Source organism: Oncorhynchus clarkii, chromosome 4 (assembly GCF_045791955.1).
Source record: "Oncorhynchus clarkii lewisi isolate Uvic-CL-2024 chromosome 4, UVic_Ocla_1.0, whole genome shotgun sequence".
NCBI classification, from domain to species: domain Eukaryota; kingdom Metazoa; phylum Chordata; class Actinopteri; order Salmoniformes; family Salmonidae; genus Oncorhynchus; species Oncorhynchus clarkii.
Window position 1 is genome coordinate 68342707 of NC_092150.1, and position 20715 is coordinate 68363421.

Below are 20715 nucleotides of genomic sequence, written 5' to 3' on the forward strand. Positions count from 1 at the left end.
TCTCTGCTTGCTGACTGTGAAGTTATTAGGCTGTGGAGTTATCTTCATGCCACTCGACGGCGGGTCGCTTGCAACAGCCAATTAACACCACTTAACGGTGATTATACGTCCCTCAACAGAACCAGGACCCCTTATGATGTAGCCTTCAGTACGCTCCCAGTACAACGGAACCAGAGGATCATACGGTTCAAAAATAAGTTTTAGACTAAGAAGTTTCATTTTCAGAGATCATACCCCTTCTGCTCCTAAAATCCTGCCTGGGTTTGAACTGCTATCATAGCTGAGAGAGAAAGGCTAAAAACAGACCAAACATGAAAGGGAAGAAACAGGGTTTACTAACTGAGGCCAAAGACAAAACCCAGCAAACTCATCTCGTGTCAAGGGCCATGACAGTGTGAGGTCCTTTATTCAGTATTCATGTTCATAATTATACAGTAGCAGTATGTTCATTATGGAATGAATACAATCAATTCCTCTTGGTAACTTGATGTAGAAAAGGGGTTGAAACTAACTAAAGGTCATCTGGTAACAGATATACAATCATGTATGAAATATTGTTCTTCCTAGCTCCTTTGCGTTCATGACTAACCTGGATATAGCTCTCATTTAAGCAGCAGAAAGTGTCTTCTGCTGTCGCCAGAGATCAAAAGAGCTCCTACTCTCCAATTACTGTCTCTCCCCTTACAACAGCAACGGTAATTAAGTGCGGCAAATAATTATACATATTTTCTCTTTAAAAGATACGTATTCCTCTGAGACCTGGGAGCAGATCAAGCCATAGTACATTTAGTTTGTCAAATTTTGCGGGTAGATGAAAAGTTGGCCACAAAGGCTAGACTGAAACGCTTCTGTAGAACATTAGTGTACACGTGCATACACGTCAAATCAAATCAAAGTTTATTGGTCACCTACACAGTTTAGCAGACGTTATGTATGTTACCAGCTCCTAAGACTGCAGTAAAATGTCAAACAGGTACACAAATAATACCTTTTAAAATATAAAAAAAAACAGAAAGCATAACAAGAAATCAAAAACATTTCTAAACGAATCCAATAGCAACCCAAATAACAGTGTAACAGTAATGCAAATGCAATCTATATGTATCTATACGAATTTACACCAGATATACTAGGAAGGGTATGTACAGCAGTAGATATACTAGAGTGAACTATGCCAAGAATCCAGTACTGTATATAAATGAATATACGGTGTGTATAAACAGCCTAGTAGAAATATTAGAATGAGCTATGATAAATAAATACAGAGCCCAAAACCTCATAGCAAAATTGATACATTTGCAAGAAATTAGTCTGGTATATAAATAATATACAGTATATGTATGTGAGTGGTGTGTATAGACATTATGGACAGTATGTGAATAGAAAAAGAGTGAATAGCAGTAGTTAAAAAGGATGAGCCATGACTAGAATATAGTATACTGAACAAAAATATAAACTTGGAATGTAAAGTGTTGGTCCCATGTTTCTTGAGCTGAAATAAAAGATCCCAGAAATGTTCCATACGCACAAAAAGCTTATTTCTCTCAAATGTTGTGCACAAATGTGTTTACATCCCTGTTAGTGAGCATTTATCATTTGCCAAGATAATCCATCCACCTGACAGGTGTGGCTTATCAAGAAGCTGATTAAACAGCATGCTCATTACACAGGTGCACCTTGTGCTGAGGACAATAAAAGGCCACTCTAAAATGTGCAGTTTTGTCACACAAAACAATGCCACAGATGTCTCAAGTTTTGAGGTAGAGTGCAATGGCATGCTGACTACAGGGATGTCCACCAGAGCTGTTGCCAGATAGTTGAATGTTAATTTCTCTACCATAAGCTGCCTCCAATGTTGTTTTAGAGAATTTGGCAGTACGTCCAACTGGCCTCACAACCGCAGACCATGTGTATGGCGTTGTGTGGGCGAGCGGTTTGCTGATGTCAACGTTGTGATCAGAGTGCCCCATGGTGGCAGTGGGGTAATGGTATGGACAGGTATAAGCTACAGACAATGAACACAATTGCATTTTATCGATGGCAATTTTAATAGACAGATATACTATGACGAGATTTTTAGGCCCATTTTTATGCCATTCATCAGCTGCGATCGCCCCTTATTTCAGCATGATAATGTTGCAAAGATCTGTACACAATTCCTGGAAGCTGAAAATGCCCCAGTTCTTCCTTGACCTGCATACTCACCAGACATGTCACACATTTAGTATGTTTGGGAAGCTCTGGATCGATGTGCAACTTCGCCCAGCCATTGAAGAGGAGTGGGACAACATTCCTCAGGCCACATTCAACAGCCCGATCAACTCTATGCGAAGGAGATGTGTCGCGCTGCATAAGGCAAATGGTGGTCACAGGAGATTCGGACTGGTTTTCTGATCCACGCCATAACCTTGTTTTAAGGAATCTGTGACCAACAGATGAATATCTAGATTCCCAGTCATGTGAAATCAATAGATTAGGGCCTAATTAATTTATTTCAATTGACTGATTTCCTTAAATGAACTGTAACTCAGTAAAATCTTTGAAATTATTGCATGTTGCATTTATATTTTTGTTCAGTGTACATATAAAGTGGTAAAACTGTATGTTAACATTATTAAAGTGAGCAGTGTTCAATGACTCTATGTACATAGGGCAGCAGTCTCTAAGGTGCTGGGTAGAATACTGGGTGGTAGTCGGCTAGTAACAATGACTATAGTTCAGGGCAGGGTACTGGGTGGAGGCAGGCTAGTGGTGACTGTTCAACAGCCTGATAGCCTGGAGATAGAAGCTTTTTATCAGTCTCTCAGTCCCAGCTTTGATGCAGAGTTCCTTGATGATCTTCTTGGCCTTCTTGCGACACCAGGTGCTGTAGATGTCCTGGAGGGCAGGCAGTGTGCCCTCGATGATGCGCTGGGCTGGCCGCACCACCCTCTCGAGAGCCCTGCGGTTGCGAATCTTACAATTGCCGTACCAGGCGGTGATACAGCTCAACAGGATGCTCTCAATGGTGCATCTGTAGAAGTTCATGAGAGTCTTAGGGGCCAAGCCGAATTTCTTCACATACATACATTTCCAACTGATTTCACAGAAATGTATATTTTCATTATAAAGATACAGAGTTGCTGCTTTGATAGTCCATCATACAGTAACTCCAAAGTCTTGTCTGACTTATTTTTTCTACTCAGCACCTCAGCGCATATTTTACATGCTTGAAGATAGAGTAAATCAGGAAAAACGGTTTCTAATCAGGTTAAACATTGTCCATGTTCTGAAGATCAAAGTCTGCTGACCACTCTTGTTTTACAGTACGAAATGTCTTGGGTTTAGAATTCTATTGCAATCCATTCCGGTGAAAGCCATGACCACTATACCCCAGAGTAATAGGAATGAAACAGAATCAAAACTCTGTGTCTATATAGCATGAGCTAGCGTGACTTCAGATGGCACTTGACAATTAAGTAGGCAACTGGTATCTCTGCAATATTCTGCTACTAGACCTTTCATCCTAGAATATATCAGGAATATATCAACACTCTGAAGTGCAAATGTCTGCTGCTAGCCCCTTTGGTCTAGTGTCCAGGGACAAAGCAGAAATATGCAGGGACCTGCTCTGCTCCTCACACCTCTTCTGGAAGAGTCATGGGATCATGAACACTAAGCTCAGACATGCCTTACTCACTCTTATAGCCTACAAAGAGAGGTAGAACAAGATACAATGACATAAAAAGTATGGGAAAAGTGTAGACTGATAATGTGAAGACTATACTAGAGGATCATATTGATCAAGACAATGGTTGGAACAGAGGTGTAATGCCCATAGGGGGCACAGGGGCATGTGCCCCCTCAGATGTGTCCTGTAAAAAAACAATATATATATAGATATATATATTTTTGTTGTTGTTGTTGTTTCTCTGTAATACTACATGCTTCTACACCTGCATTGCTTGCTGTTTGGGGTTTTAGGCTGGGTTTCTGTACAGCACTTTGAGATATCAGCTGATCTAAGAAGGGCTATATAAATACATTTGATTTGATTTGAGTTACTGGCCACCTACTAGTGATTTTATGAAGTTGGCTTTAGCTTGCCCAGATAGGGCAAGAGTTGCTTTCCAACGAGATATCCGGGATTGTAGCATACTCTGTTTCATGGAAACATGGCTAGCTGGGGACTCAAGCTGGGACTTCAGTGCATCATCTCTCCAGTAAGAAGAAGGGTGGGGGTGTATGTTTCATGATTAACAGCTCATGGTGTAATTTTAACAACATACAGGAACTCAAGTATTTTTGTTCACCTGACCTAGAATTCCTCTCAATCAAATATCTCCCAAGAGAACTCTCCTTGGTTATCGTCACAACCGTGTATATCCTCTCGCAAGCGGATACCAAGACAGTCATCAAGGAACTACTGGACTTTGTGCAAACTGGAAACCATATATCCTGAGGCTGTATTTATTGTAGCTGGGGATTTTAACAAAGATAATTTGAGAACAAGGCTACCTAAATTCTATGAGCATGTCAATTGCTGTACACAATCGAGTAACACAAATGAACATTGCTACTATAACTTCCGCGATGCATTCAAGGCCCTTCCCCGCCCTCCTTTTGGCAAATCTGACCATGACTCCATCTTGTTGCTCCCCTCCTATAGGCGGAAACTAAAACAGGAAGCGCCCATGCTTAGGTCTATTCAATGCTGGTCTGACCCATCGGATTCAACGCTTCAAGATTGCTTCGATCACGTGGACTGGGATATTTCCGGGTAGCCTCAGATATTAACATTGACGTATACGCTGACTCGGTGAGCGAGCTTATAAGGAAGTGTATAGGAGATGTTGTATCCACTGTGACTACTAAAACCTTCCCTAACCAGAAACCGTTGATTGATGGCAGCATTCGTGCAAAGCTGAAAGCACGTATCACTGCATTTAATCATGGCAAGGCGAGAACATCCTTGCTTCATGGCCTGAGCTACAGGCAGCTAGATTTGGGTATGTCATTTCAGGCGAAAATGCACTCTGCTCATTCAAATCATGCACAGAGAAATGACAGTGAGATGAGCACTGATTTTATGCAGTTCACAATATCCACCAAAGTGAGTTAATGTGCTCAACAGTCTGAACCGATGATTTGGGGGATTTCCAGTACGACTGTCTCGCTCTGTCTAACTATGTCTGTGACTGTCTATCAGTAAGTGAAGTAAGTGTAAGTGAAGTATCCTAAGCATACTGTGGCATATATGCAGCCCGAGGTCCTCTACAAAAAAATATTTTTCTCAATCAGAGCACAGAAAAAATGTAATGCATTTTTTATAGTACCTCAAATTGGGCAAATATGTTAATATACTGTATATATATGAAGGAGATGATCGTTGGCTAGAGGAAAAGGAGGGCCGAGCACACCCCCATTCTCATCGACGGGGCGGTAGTGGAGCAGGTTGAGAGCTTCAAGTTCCTTGGTGTCCACATCACCAACGAACTGTCACGTTTTCCAAGACACTTGTGAAGAGGACACGACAATGCCTATTCCCCCTCAGGAGACTGAAAATATTTGGCATGGGTCCTCAGATCCTCAAAAAGTTCTACAGCTGCAACACTCCAGCCACCCCCCCCCCCCCATTTTTAAGCTGTTGCTACTCTCTGTTTATTATCTATGCATTCACTTTACCTCTACCTACATGTACATATTACCTCAATTACCACGACTAACCTGTGCCCCCGCATATTGACTCTGTCCTGGAACCCCCTTATATAGCCTCATACTGTTATTTTATTGTTGCTATTTAATTATTTGTTATTTTTCTATTTTCTTATTTTTTCATTTACATTTTTATTTATTCAATGTTTAACACTTATTTCCTTCTTAAAACTGCATTGTTGGTTAAGGGCTTGTAAGTAAGCATTTCACTGTAAGATCTACACCTGTATTTGGCGCAGGGGCGGCAGGTAAGCTAGTGGTTAGAGCGTTGGGCCAGTAACTGAAAGTTTGCTGGATTGAATCCCCAAGCTGACAAGGTAAAAATCTGTCATTCTGACCCTGAACAAGGCAGTGTAGGAATATATCGAAGATACACAATGCAGAGGATGAGAGGACTAAAAACTAGAGTACTAATGGTCAATAGCGAATTGTAAATAGGAGTTGGGTTTCAGTTCATCATCTGTTTAGGATCTGTGGAATGTCACTCCTGAACTCAGAGAGACGTGTGCAGGGGGAGCAGGATACTTGTTATTTGGCCATTGGCCAAGTTGTACTGCAAGGACTTCTGATTGGTCAACCCCAGGCTAGGGTGGGGCATCCTGTTCCTTGGTTCGAGGGGGAAATGCTGAGGACAGGGGAGACTGAACATCTGACTCCCAGCACAACATCTTGATTTGTCCTCTCTGAAAAAAACTATTTTTCTCCCCCTGATTTGCTTTGGAGTTTGAGTTATTGAAGAATAACATAAATTGCTAACTAACTGTTCCCCGGTAGGCCGTCATTGTAAATAAGAATTTGTTCTTGACTGACTTGCCTAGTTAAATAAAGGTTTTAAAAAATGTGACAAATACAATTTGATGTGTTACAGTGAGAATGAATATGCATCCCACTATCCAACCGTATAGAAGGTGAGGAGAAAACCAGCAACAGTGTGGACATCATACACTTGAAACAACACACATAATGTCCCAGTGTGACAAGAAAGCCCTGAATCACAGTAAGTATAGCCCCAGGTCCTCAGTGCAGTGTACCATGTTGTACTTCCTGCTCCACATCAACAGTCCTTACAGGAGCTTCGTCAAACCAGCAGCTCCTCTGTAGCTACATCATCTGACTACACCACAAGCCACTTGTGTCTGTACCCTGGTAAACATCTTCTTTCCCATCTAGCAGCACTCATCTCATCTGTCAAGCCAAACCCGCCCTGCCTCCCCACTCCTCTACTAACTGAAAATCCTTTAGGGGGGAGGAACCTTTGTACTTAAACATCAAAAGTAGCTCCTTGTTTGAAGAATAAACACGCAGCGCTACGGCAACCACCGGAGACTGTTCCGTGCTCCTCCGCTCGCTGGGCACTGATTGGGTGTGAGGGAGATTCACCATGACACTCACATTGGAGAAGAAATAAAAAAAACAAGGCTTCTTCATCCAGGAGGTTTTGTGCGACCAGGACATGAACCGTACTCCATTAGGGAGGAAAAGAGGACTGAACATGGGATAAGAAGCAGAGACAGAGGTGTAATGGTAAGTGCTGGAGAAGTCTTCCTGCTGGGGACGTTTCTATTCTTCAACAGCCCGAGCATCAAAGCAGAGGAGTAGAGTAGCACTAAAGCAGGGGCTCAATCAAAATACTGGAGGCTACAGGAGTAACACCTACACAAGTTACCCAAATCAATGAATGACGTGGAGAAATACTAAATGGAAACATGAATGAATCGATCCAAGATTCAATGTGCAGTATTAAATTCATTAAATTAATTCTTAGATAAATGCAAACCTCATTCATCCACTGGGTTGCAAGAAAACAACACCAACACCTATGTCCTGTACTCCTCAAATCCCGGTTCCATTTCCAATGCCCAACACAATGCGCTGGCATGATTATTATTCATTTCAATTACTTAAAGGTGGCTGTGAATCGCCAGTTGAGTGTTATTTCCCTCTCTGCCACTGCCTGGGATCAGAGTAGCCGTTCTTTTGCATAAGCTCTGATTATTCTGGCGGGGGAGAAGTACGCAATTTCATGCACCTGGGCGAGGGACAGAGGGAGGGTGTTGAGGAAACACTCAGTCCTATTCCTTATCAGTGCTGAGCTCACAAGGATTTGTTTGTTCTGTCAGTATGCTGCATTTCCACATGCAGGATTTGAGGAAGAGTTTAAAAAAAAATGTATTTACTTATTTTTACATGTCCTACTGTAGTGTAATAATATGGCTCTGGGAACTGGGGAGACCTGTTAGAAACACAAGAGGACTATAGTACAGTCAAGTAAGAGAGGTCTAGTATTAACAGTTCAAAATCCATTTTCAATATCCCGTGAAGACAGATCCACAAACACAGCTATCTACCAAGACTTTCTAATGGTAATCCATGGTAATCCTCTCTTCCTTGGTTGTGTCATAGATTTACATTAATATTTCTTCATCATATCTGTGTGCAACATACAGTACAACCTTGCTCCATTAATAGCACAAACTGCAACATGCAGACACACAAAGAGGATATATGCTTCTTTGACTAGTAATGGCACTACCAATGACTTTCTACCCCATTACATTAGGAAACAGCATAAGAGGAGAAGTGCGAACAGCTTGATGTGCTAAACTTCTGGTAACATAGTAGGACAGATTAGAAGGATTATGCTCCTCATCACTTTATAACCCCTTACATTGGGAAACAACATTCGAGGTGTTCTGAGAACTCTCCATGAGCTGAACTTTGCTTGGGAGTAAAACAGTAGGTCAACATGACACTCCCCATCCATTTTCCAAAGAACCTGTTGAAGTGTTGTGAGAAGTCTAGTTTGCTGTGCTAAATAGTCTGTGGTAGTGCAGCCTGAAGGACTGGAGGCTGTCTGTTCAGTCTGTGGTAGCGCAGCCTGAAGGACTGGAGGCTGTCTGTTCAGTCTGTGGTAGTGCAGCCTGAAGGAGTGGAGGCTGTCTGTTCAGTCTGTGGTAGCGCAGCCTGAAGGACTGGAGGCTGTCTGTTCAGTCTGTGGTAGCGCAGCCTGAAGGACTGGAGGCCGTCTGTTCAGTCTGTGGTAGCGCAGCCTGAAGGACTGGAGGCTGTCTGTTCAGTCTGTGGTAGCGCAGCCTGAAGGACTGGAGGCCGTCTGTTCAGTCTGTGGTAGCGCAGCCTGAAGGACTGGAGGCCGTCTGTACAGTCAGACATGGTGGCATGGCATGGGTCCAGCCAAGCGCTGTGGGAGGGAGTGGAATCCTCCATGACTCAACACCATACAGGCTCTCTGATGGTGTTGAATCACCGGAGCGCAGCAGCTCTCCCTCATCTCCCTCTCTCCCTTTCTCTTTCTACCCCCCTCTCTTCATCTCTATATCCTTCTCTCATCTACCTCCATTACTCTCTCCTTCTCTCTAGCTCATCTCCCTCCAACGAAAGAGGAGAGAGAAAACGGTCCTCCTGTGTATTTTAGGATCAGGACGAAGCGGTGATGCAGGTCCCAGAGCCTTGCTGCTGTGAGTCAACTTCAGTACTCACTGAGATGTGTGGGGACTGGGGAGGGAGAATGAGACCAAAATAAAAAGAGAAAGATAGATGAGCAGCACTCTATGATTGGTTCTGCTGCTGTGACAACACCGCTGTTTCGCACCCTCAAACCAAGGCACCAGCTAGTGCTTCTCTGAGACTGTATCGCAACGCACAGCACCTGCTGCCAAAAACAAGCCCATATAAACACCACAATCTATCAAAAACAAGATCAATATAGTATTTTATGTAATATGGCTCAGATCGGCAAATGCTGAAGGAATACATTTGGAACATACAGGGAGCAAACAATAACCATATCTTCAGTAACATTGTCCATTCAGTGCTGAAGAGCTTCTAGAAACGATGAACTCTCACAAATGAGCTCTATGATTCCAGGCAGGGTAGGACAATAAGAGTCAACCACTGTTCTGATGTAGTGTTGGTGTAGCTCCACACTGTAGTCTCCAGGGGTGACAGATGAGCCTCAGGCACAGTGTCCACAACAGAGATAAAGAACAACAACAGCCTCCACTTCATCAGCCCAAGGCGCACACACACACACACACACACACACACACACACACACACACACACACACACACACACACACACACACACACACACACACACACACAGAGAGAGAGAGAGAGAGAGCAGAGGTAGGGTGAAGCCTCACAGGCCACTGAAACAGATGTCACGCTGAGACTGAGCTGAAAGAATCCTTTTGTCTCTCAGTCTCAGACGGTAACCTCAGGCTCACTGACCACAGGCACTGGACACACACTGTCTTTTTATAAAGACAAGGTAGCTTTCTGAAGGCAAGGGCAAGCTTTAATCTTCACCAAAAATGTTTCTCATTCATAATGTCAGTTGACTAAACAGGAATATGAATGTTTTGACATACAGTAAGTACAGCACTGTACTCACCCCTGTGCAAAGTCTAGATATAGACTTTGGTGGCTCTAAAATGTAGGCTAAATGACATAATCATATGAAGTAATGAAGGAAGTGTTTTAAATAGGACAGTGTTCAGTAACTATTTACCTTTCTCAGCAGGCAGCAGATTCTCTCAATGTTCCGGAGTCGCTCTCTCTGAAGAGGCCAAACAGGAAACAGGAAACAGTTATATCCCTACATTAAATATACATATGGAAACACAACAGAGGTAGCATGATTTGACTGGCCTGTGAGACTGGATTTGCACTGTGCAGGCCTACAGTGAGACATGGAGGAGGCTGGTTCCTTCCTCCCCACCTCTGCTGAGCTCTAAGCAGACGCTGCATTTTCCTGTGTCTGTCTGTGTGTGGTGCTGGGGCTTTGTCAAGCCAACCCAGCAATGCTTAAAGCACTTGTCTATCAAGGGCCATATTTAGAAAAAACAATGCCAGACGAGCCGAGGAGGCGGGCAATACTTATTGAATGGCGCATGTGAGCAGCATGGCATATGGCGATTGCATAGAAACGTTTCCTATTTTAGTCTCCAGCAGAGACTTGGTTGATGTGCTATCTGGAGGATGAATGGTATATGAATGGCGTACAAACAGGCTTATCTTCCACTGCGGGGTGCTCGTGAAAAGGTTTGGGAGGGGGGGGGGGGGGGGGGAGTTGAATATTATTCCCTAAAAGCTGTACTAATGAAGACTAAACATACATATTTGATTAGTATTTTTGAAAATCCCCCCACTACAGAATAACCTCCTCTGATGGATATAATTCATCATGAGGCCCACTGTACGCCTCTAAATAATGTCATCTGAGGTAACACTACTGTAGAAGAGCCAGCCCAGCATACGTTGGAACTCAGACCATTGTAATGGTTCTACGGGCCCACTCTGTCGGGGAAATGTGCAGTCTGGTGGCTCATCTTGATTTGAGCATCAGACAGCTAGTCTCTGCCATTTTTATCTCTCATCTCAAAATCCGATAGGACACATTATCTACACTTCAGCCTGCTTGAAATTGTTTTGGGTAAAGACGGTGGAACGTTTCTTAAATTACCTCCTGTTTCTATACTGTTATTCAATTTTAAAAGTGCAAAGTGTATTGAGATGTTTTAAATTCACTTTAAATGTTCACTTTAACTTAAGTCCAATCCACTGTCTTTAAAGTGGAGAAAGGTGCTATTATATTAGGTAGAAGTATGAAAGAGGTTGGAGTTGAGGAGATATGAAATTGAGCTGCGGGTAATCTCATATACATTCATGAACTCAATCTGCAGAGTACTTTCATGTTCTCCAAACAGATATTGCTCCCTCCCCCTGTCCTCTCACGACCCACTGCAGCACATCAGCATAAGAAAACCACAACATCTATGAGAAGATACAGTAAATTAGTTCTATTATGAGACTGCAGCACCTTATTTGGGGCGAACCCGAATTTGCCTCTGACATGTTTTCCTCTCCTCTCTCCATCTCGAGGAGGAATATGAACGAGGCCATGCTAATGTATTCCAGTGGCAGCCATGGAGACGGCAGATAACTGCCGAGGTATCAACACTTCTCATTAGCAAGCAATTAGAATGGGTTGGCGTTGAAATGTTACTCAGCAAGAATTTGCTTGACAAGCAAGTGTGCCGGGGCACTGTAAATATGATAAACAAATGTAAACTGAGGCTGAGAAGGGAGAGGAGAGATGGGGAAGTCTGAAGGAACTGTTGAGAAAAGAAGAGGAGTGTTTGTCAGGTTAGAAGGCCTTCTCTGGAGTGTACCTTCACAGAGTACACTAAAGTACACACAGCGCTTTGTCGGAGGACTGAATGGATATGGGCTAATTACTGGTTCACTTCCTGCAGAAGAGGAGAGGTGAAATGACGATCCAGTAATAGGGAGGTTGATGTATTGTCAGTATTGTGCACGTAGTTCGCTTCCTACTGTGACTGAGGACATGAGATCTGAGGTCTCCGTGCTTCTAACACTGCCAAAACAAGCCTTTATGAACCCTTTTCTCTAAGGGAGTAGGGTGAAGGCAGTGAGCCAACAACCCAAGTTCAGTATCCGGTCGATTACATGGGCCAGTGGTTACCTAACCTGTAAAGCTTTTGTAGTTTTCCTGTGTCCAAACAAGTGAAGAAACCCACTGACTCTAGCCAGGACCCAGTCTTACTGTAATCTAAACCACCAGGTCCCATTTCACCATTTGTGGAAACACTAATTTAGAATTTGACTAAAGAATGAAATCAAATGTAACTTATACAGTAGTATGAGCAATTCCATGACCAGTCTAGGGTAATAAAATCATAACACGAGAAATACTCCTCACTCTGCATGATAATGAAACTATGAACACTTCTTCCCTGGAATTCATTTATTCATTGTTTTATCAGTCAGATTTATCAGTCAGATTTGAAAGCTGATAGAAAGTTAGTCCTGAGTCGGAGAAGCAACAGATGTAAATCAGCATCACAAAGGACAAGCAGGGCCGTGAGCGCTGTGGGGAATATTAAAGCATCATGTTTTCGTATCAGGCGCTGCACTGGTGTGTCGTCTGAGAGTCTCAGAAGAGATAGGTAGCTAGGCACTGATCTCCTCAAAATAAACAACATTGACAGGGCTGAAATACATCTGGGCCTAGAGTGCGTCCCCATATTCTGCAAGACCCAGAGGACTTACTGTATATACTAACACACACACACACACACACACACACACACACACACACACACACACACACACACACACACACACACACACACACACACACACACACACACACACACACACACACACACACACACTCTAGGAATTAACCTACTTTTTTCAGTCCACTGTACACTGTGTTGGTACTCCTACCTATTCTAGTCCCAATGATACGAGGCCTTGCCTTCATACCTGTGCCTGTAGACACAGAACCATAGAGACTCACAGCTGTATGTTTGTGTTTGTGGTTCGTGGTTTGTGTATTTGCCTCTGTGTGCTTGTGTTTGCCTGTGTGTGTGTGTTTTCCTCTGTGTGTGTGTGTTTGCCTCTGTGTGTTTGTGTTTGCCTGTGTGTGTGTGTGTGTGTGTGCGTGTGTGTGTGTGTGTGTGTGTGTGTGTGTGTGTGTGTGTGTGTGTGTGTGTGTGTGTGTGTGTGTTTGCCTCTGTGTGTTTGTGTTTGCCTGTGTGTGTGTGTGTGCGTGTGTGTGTTTGCCTCTCTCTCTGTGTGTGTGTGTGTGTGTTGTGAGAGCCCGGTGGATCCTCCCTGCGGTTCCTCCAGGGTCAGCCCTGACTCCCAGAGTGCCCCCTGGGGGAGGGGATGATGACAGTCAGCCACTAATTAGCTTGCTGTCTGGGTGTGAGGCTGAGGTAGCAGAGGTGGCAAGGGTGGTGCCCAGGGAGGAAGACATCAATCTCCAACACTCCCCTCAGGACTCATTGATGTGGTTGAGGTGGAGAGTGGGAAGGAGAGAGGGTGGGAAGGAGAGAGATGGAAGGAAGGAGAGAAAGAGGGAGGGTCGTATCCATGTCACAGTGGATAGGATGGAGGCCATGGGGAGAAAGACAAGTTGTGCAGTGGACTTCACTAAAGACCTTTCTATTTCAAAGTACAGTATTTAAGTTGCACAGTGATAAAGTATTTAAGTTGCACAGTGATAACGACACGTTTTGACTTACTGTTAGTCTCTCTCTCTGAGATCAGAGGGATTTGTATCAAGTGTAGCATCCAGATGCAGTTCATAATTACATGCAATGCAAATGCGGCAAAATCTGACTGTGTTGCTGGAATTTGAGATCATTTTCAAAGCTACGACAATGACTTCCAAGAAAAGTAATTCACAAATGTGCATTTGAAACTGCTCAGCAATCCTGTTCCATGAATACGTTGTCTCTCCATCCAACTTTTCTCTCTAGTCATCCCAAAGGACACACAGCTGTGCTGCAACAGTACAGTAAGTCAAAGTCACCTTCAAACTACAGTATGCTGTCACAGGGACATCATAGATAAACTGCTCAAATCACTTAAGGAGTAAGAAAGATTAAAAACCAAGAAACCCCAGAGGGAATCAAAGGAGAGGAACGATAATTGATTCAGAGTGTGCATCTGAAATGGCATGACATACTGTAGCGCATCACTTTCGACCATAGCCCTATGTGGGCCCTGGCAGCCTTATGTGGGCCCTGTTAGCCCAATTTGGGCCATGGTAACCCTATGTGGGCCCTGGTAGCCCTATGTGGGCCCTGTTAGCCCAATGTGGGCCTTGGTAGCCCTATGTGGGCCCTGGTAGCCCTATGTGGGCCATGGTAGCCCTATGTGGGCCCTGGGAGCCCTATGTGGGCCCTGGGAGCCCTATGTGGGCCCTGTTAGCCCAATTTGGGCCATGGTAACCCTATGTGGGACCTGGGAACCCTATGTGGGCCCTGGGAGCCCTATGTGGGCCCTGGTTGCCCTATGTGGGCCCTGGGAGCCCTATGTGGGCCCTGGCTACCCTATGTGGGCCCTGTTAGCCCTATGTGGGCCCTGGGAGCCCTATGTGGGCCCTGTTAGCCAAATGTGGGCCATGGTAACCCTATGTGGGACCTGGGAGCCCTATGTTGGCCCTGGGAGCCCTATGTGGGCCCTGGTTGCCCTATGTGGGACCTAGGAGCCCTATGTGGGCCCTGGTTGCCCTATGTGGGCCCTGGTTGCCCTATGTGGGACCTGGGTGCCCTATGTGGGCCCCGTTAGCCCAATGTGGGACCTGGGAGCCCTATGTGGGCCCTGGTTGCCCTATGTGGGCCCTGGTTGCCCTATGTGGGCCCTGGTTGCCCTATGTGGGCCCTGGTAGCCCTATGTGGGCCCTGGTAGCCCTATGTGGGCCCTGGTCAAAAGTAGTACACTATAGAGGGAATAGAGTGCCATTTCAGATGCAGCCAGGGAGTTGCGGCCTCTAAACCTGTGATGTGAGGTATCTACCAGTCAGTCAGTCCCAGTCCGGAGGAGGAGTTAAGGAGGAACATAACAGCATGCAGCCAACTGGTTCCTGTATTATTAATGCAGAGCTGCAGATCACACATCTCTGCCAAGCCCATACACGCACACACACACACACACACACACACACACACGCACACGCACACGCACACACACGCTCACACACACAACACAGCTGCACACATGCGCAGACACACACACGTACGCATGCAGACACACACAGATGCAAACACACGCACCACATAATTCCCCAAAACAATCATCACACACACCCAAACTCACACTAACGCACAATAGACACGCTGCACACACACACATATTCCCGAAAATACACTCATGACACATCATACACTAATTCACAACACTTGTCACATGCTCACATATTCCACAAACATTCGCCACGCTGAACTGAGAGCATGTCTGACAGTAGTACATGAGTAACATGTGAGTGTACTACCACAGCAGAGAAACATACATACCGCATGGAGTGGATTGCCCTGATCGATGGGGACCTTAAAGTCTGCCTGCAGCTCATCAAAGGCTGTTATCTGAGAGAGAGTGAGAGCGGGAGAGAGGGGGGAGACGTGTTTTAGATCTCTGTTAACATCAGTCTTTCTCAGTCACAGTGGCTGTGTTAGTACCTGTGTCACTGTCTGTGTCAGTGGCTGTGTTAGTACCTGTGTCACTGTTTGTGTCTGTGGCTGTGTTAGTACCTGGTCACTGTCTGTGTCACTAGCTGTGTCAGTACCTGTGTCACTGGCTGTGTCAGTGGTTGTATGGGCCGTCTGAGAAATAGCACAGTGTTCACAACACAGAATGACCAGCAGGATCAATTAGACAGATAGACAGACAGAGCAGCAGTAGGACACTATGGAGACAGTGGTTATTACAGTGTTATCCCTGTGGCCACACGGAGGCACAGCAGATGCAGAGGCAGGGAGTCTACAGTATATGTTTGTGTGTGTATGTAGCTGAGTCCTCTGGGTTGTGTGTGTATGTATGCCTTTGTTGTGGGGTTATTGGCAAATATCTGTGCATAAGTGTGTGGCAGAGGGGTTTTACTGAAGACAGAGAGCAGTTGGAACAGTAGCATAAAGCTGGGCTCCCACAACACACAGTAGAAGGAGCATTGATGTCAGACAGCATGGATGGACTGTTTGTAAACACCTGAGGCAGTGGGGTGTGATGAGTAGAGCTGTTGACTGTGACTGTATTACTGCCACATCGGCGGTCACGAGTCATGAAGGCAGTCAAATTCCACATTACCGTTTAGTCAGGGTAATTAGACTTCTCCAAACTCTGATGCTGCTTCTGGTCATTAGTAGCCTACCAAACGTCCTAACTGCCTGGTACTCAGCACTCTATTGTCCCTCTAATCACTCTGACATCAATGCAAATGTATTCGAAAATCTAATCGAACACTTCATGAGAGCCCATGAGCTCATGTTGCGCAACATTTCTATAAGCTATGCAATTGCAGGAGAAAACAAAATGATGGCCACTAATAAAAAGACGAGGATCCCATCAGCTTTTTATAGGCTAGGCCTACTATATTTATTCATCAACCTTCCTAATATTAAGCACATTACTTAACTTTACAACAGGAGTATAGCCTACATGGTTGGCATGAAAATAAACCACGGGGAAAAGCGTCAAATGCCACACATATATTATTTAGTACATGTAAAGACAAGATTAACTCAAGAATAGTTTGATGGGTGACAATATTAGCCTATCATTTGTGAATTATATATTATCACTTGTGAATGATGACCAGCATAAGAAATAATGCCTTTTTTTGCGACTTTTTCTAATCATAGTCACGCACCTCATGTAGTCTAGCATATAGGCCTATATGTTTTAATAAGGTTTGTATCACAACTAAAGTGGCCAAATAGCTTCTTAAAGTTAAGCACATTAATCATGAATCATTAATCCCCTTTACAAGGGGTGTAGAGCCTAACTGGCATAAATAAGCAGCGAGTGACTTTCAAGTTTGGGGAAGATCATTTTTACCATAAAAATTCCATGTGAGAAATTGCCAAGAAACTGAAGATCTCGTGCAACGCTGTGTACTACTCCCTTCACAGAACAGCGCAAACTGGCACTAACCAGAATAGAAAGAGGAGTGGGAGGCCCCGGTGCACAACTAAGTGTCTAGTTTGAGGAACAGACACCTCACAAGTCCTCAACTGGCAGCTTCATTAAATAGTACCCGCAAACCACCAGTCTCAAAGTCAATAGTTAAGAGGCTTTTCCGGGATGCTGGCCTTCTAGGCAGAGTTGCAAAGAAAAAGAAAGAAAATAAGAAAATATCTCTGTCCAGTGTCGGTGTTCTTTTGCCCATCTTAATCTTTTCTTTTCATTGGCCAGTCTGAGATATGGCTTTTTCTTTGCAACTCTGCCTAGAAGCGCTTGAGTTTCAAGTTTGGGGAATAATATTTGTATTTATTTATTTATTTTTAGTAGCTACTATCTTGTCTCATCACTACAACTCCCGTACGGGCTCGGGAGAGACGAAGGTTGAAAGTCATGCGTCCTCCGATACACAACACAACCTAGCCGCACTGCTTCTTAACACAGCGCGCATCCAACCCGGAAGCCAGCCGCACCAATGTGCCGGAGGAAACACTGTGCACCTGGCAACCTTGGTTAGCGCGCACTGCGCCCGGCCCGCCACAGGAGTCGCTGGTGCGCGATGAGACAAGGACATCCCTACCGACCAAGCCCTCCCTAACCCGGACGACGCTAGGCCAATAATGCCACGGAATTATAAGCAAATCTTGTCTGCTAAATTAACTAGTGTAGCCCACAGCCATTTGGCTTACAGATATCAGGACCTAACATAAGGACCTAATGAAACAGTACAACTTTACGTCCATCCCCTCGCCCTGACCTGGGCGCGAACCAGGGACGCTCTGCACACGTCAACAGTCACCCTCGAAGCATCGTTGCCCATCGCTCCACAAAAGCAGAGCAAGGGGAACCACTACGTCAATGTCTCAGAGCGAGTGACGTTACCGATTGAAACGCTATTAGCGAGCACCCCGCTAACTAGCTAGCCATTTCACATCCGTTACACTAACATAAGGACAACTCAGAGTATGCTATTATTTTCTTCTGAAATACACTACAATTTCTTCATTTCATGTTTCTTTTGACCTGTCTAAATCAAATAATGGATGTATTGTGAAGGTGTAGGCTATATTACATGGATGTATTTTACTTTTTAAAATGTGTGGAAGCCAAGAGATGCTAAATATGTTTATCTTAATTAAAGGTCAATTACCGTGAGACCGACAGTTATTTGCTTGACAATCATCAGCTGACAAAATGTTGTGACCGCCACAGCCCTAGTGATGAGAGGATGAAATATTCTGTAAATACACACCATATACAGTATTCATGCTTATCATCCTCGTCATATGAGGAGACAACTTGGATGCACACAGTTGACATCAGGTGTATGTGTACGTTACATCCATTCATGAGCATGACTGGCCACAGACTATGGTTGACTGGCAACTCAACTGTTGTTGTCTGCTTGTTTGTGGGAGACCCTGGCCCTCTTTGAACACGTCCCCTACCTTATGTCACTGCCATACTGCTTGAGGCATTCATATATAAAAAAATACATTCAAAATAACACCTCAAACATGAGGCAGAGAACATCAATTCCGATGCAAAGACTACAAGTTTCGTGTTCATAACATTAAGCAGCTATGGCTACTTATTCAGGAGGATGTTAAACCCGCTTGAGATGGGTTAATTTTCTCAAGGTACATTTTTAATCAACGCTGAGCAGAATACAATTAAAACGGTTTGATGACTGGGTGCAGTACATCTCTAAAACTGGAAAGGTAATCATGGACTGAAAGATCTGTTCTGGACTGCACACAGTCACTGCAGGCTGATGCGCTACATGTGTGACATGTGCCCAGTGCAACCACTTGGAAGCCTCACAAACGTTTCCTCGGTGAGTGGAGATTGCCCATTTGGGGATTGCTGCTCTTTTTGAAGTGGCAGCCGGTAGCAGTAGCAGTGCTACCTGAGGGGAATGGACTTTATACTGTGTTTTGATTTATTTTGCGTTTACTGAAGCTTTCTATCCAAAATGATTTAAATGACATGGTGCCATATGTGGGGAGGGATGGTTCAGCTTCCTCATGATTGACTGGCCTTATTAAACATGCTCAAATCTGTGTAGGCCTACAGTATATCTCCAAAGACCAGCATGGCAATGTTGTTCTTTCCCCCAGATCAGAATAACAAAATCCCTACCTCCTTTTGCCAGAAAAATAAAATCGAATGAAACTGTATTGTCCATTCAGGATGCAACATTTTTCTACGGCATCACCTTATGTTTAAACGATCACATACACATACAGTACCAGTTAAACATTTGGACACACCTACAGTACTCATTCAAAGGTTTTTCTTTATTTTGACTATTTTCTACATTGTAGAACAATAGTGAAGAAATCAAAACTATGAAATAACACACATGGAATCATTTAGCAACCAAAAAAGTGTTAAATCAAAATATATTTTATATTTGTGATTCTTCAAAGTAGACACCCTTTGCCTTGATGATAGTTTTGCACACTCATGGCAGTCTATCAACCAGCATCGTGAGGTAGTCACCTGGAATGTATTTCAATTAACAGGTGTGCCTTGTTTAAAGTTCATTTGTGGAATTTCTTTACTTCTTAATGTGTTTGAGCCAATCAGTCGTGTTGTGACAAGGTAGGGGGGTATACAGAAGATAGCCCTATTTGGTAAAAGACCAAGTCCATATTATGTCAAGAACAGCTCAAAGAGAAAGAGAGACGACTGCCCATCATTACTTTAAGACATGAAGGTCAGTCAATCTGGAAATTTTCAAGAACTTTGAAAGATTCTACAAGTCCAGTTGCAAAAACCATCAAGCGCTATAATGAAACTGGCTCTCATGAGGACCGTCACAGGAAAGGAAGACACAGAGTTCTCTGCTACAGACGATACGTTTATTAGAGTTAACTGCACCTCAGATTGCAGCCCAAACAAATGCTTCACAGAGTGCAAGTAACAGGCATATCTCAACATCAACTGTTACGGATGATCTTCACATATGTGGTTCGCACTGTGAAGCATGGAGGAGGTGCGATGGTGTGGGGATGCATTGCTGGTGACACTATCTGTGATTTATTTAGAATTCAAGGCACACTTAACCAGCATGGCTACCACAGCATTCTGCAGCGAAATGCCATCCCATCTGGTTTTGCACTTCGTGGGACAACAGTATAATTTTTTTTTCAACAGGACAATGACCAAACACACCTCCAGGCTGTGTAAGGACTATTTGACCAAGAAGGAGAGTGATGGAGTGCTGCATCAGATGACCTGGCCACAATCTCCTGACCTAAACCCAAGAGATGATTTGGGATGAGTTGGACCGCAGAGTGAAGGTAAAGCAGCCAACAGGTGCTCAGCATATGGAAATTCCTTCACGACAGTTGGAAAAGCATTCCAGGTTGAGAGAATGCCAAGAGTGTGCAAAGGGTGGCTACTTTGAAGAATATAAAATATAAAATATATTTAGATTTTTTAAACACTTTTGTGGTTACTACATGATTCCATATGTGTTATTTCATAGTTATGATAT

The 20715-nt window shown here is 44.0% G+C and overlaps 1 protein-coding gene across 1 annotated transcript in view; it reads right to left on the reverse strand.

Annotated features, from left to right (window-relative positions):
- The window catches only part of LOC139407803 (protein cornichon homolog 3-like), a 37433-nt gene that overhangs the window by 12014 nt on the left and 4704 nt on the right, over positions 1-20715 (reverse strand). Inside the window, exons 2-3 of the mRNA XM_071151665.1 lie at positions 15551-15619; positions 10228-10275 (exon numbers count right to left, since the gene is read on the reverse strand). Coding sequence (XP_071007766.1) covers positions 10228-10275; positions 15551-15619 — 117 coding nt within the window. The remainder of the gene's footprint in view (positions 1-10227; positions 10276-15550; positions 15620-20715) is intronic.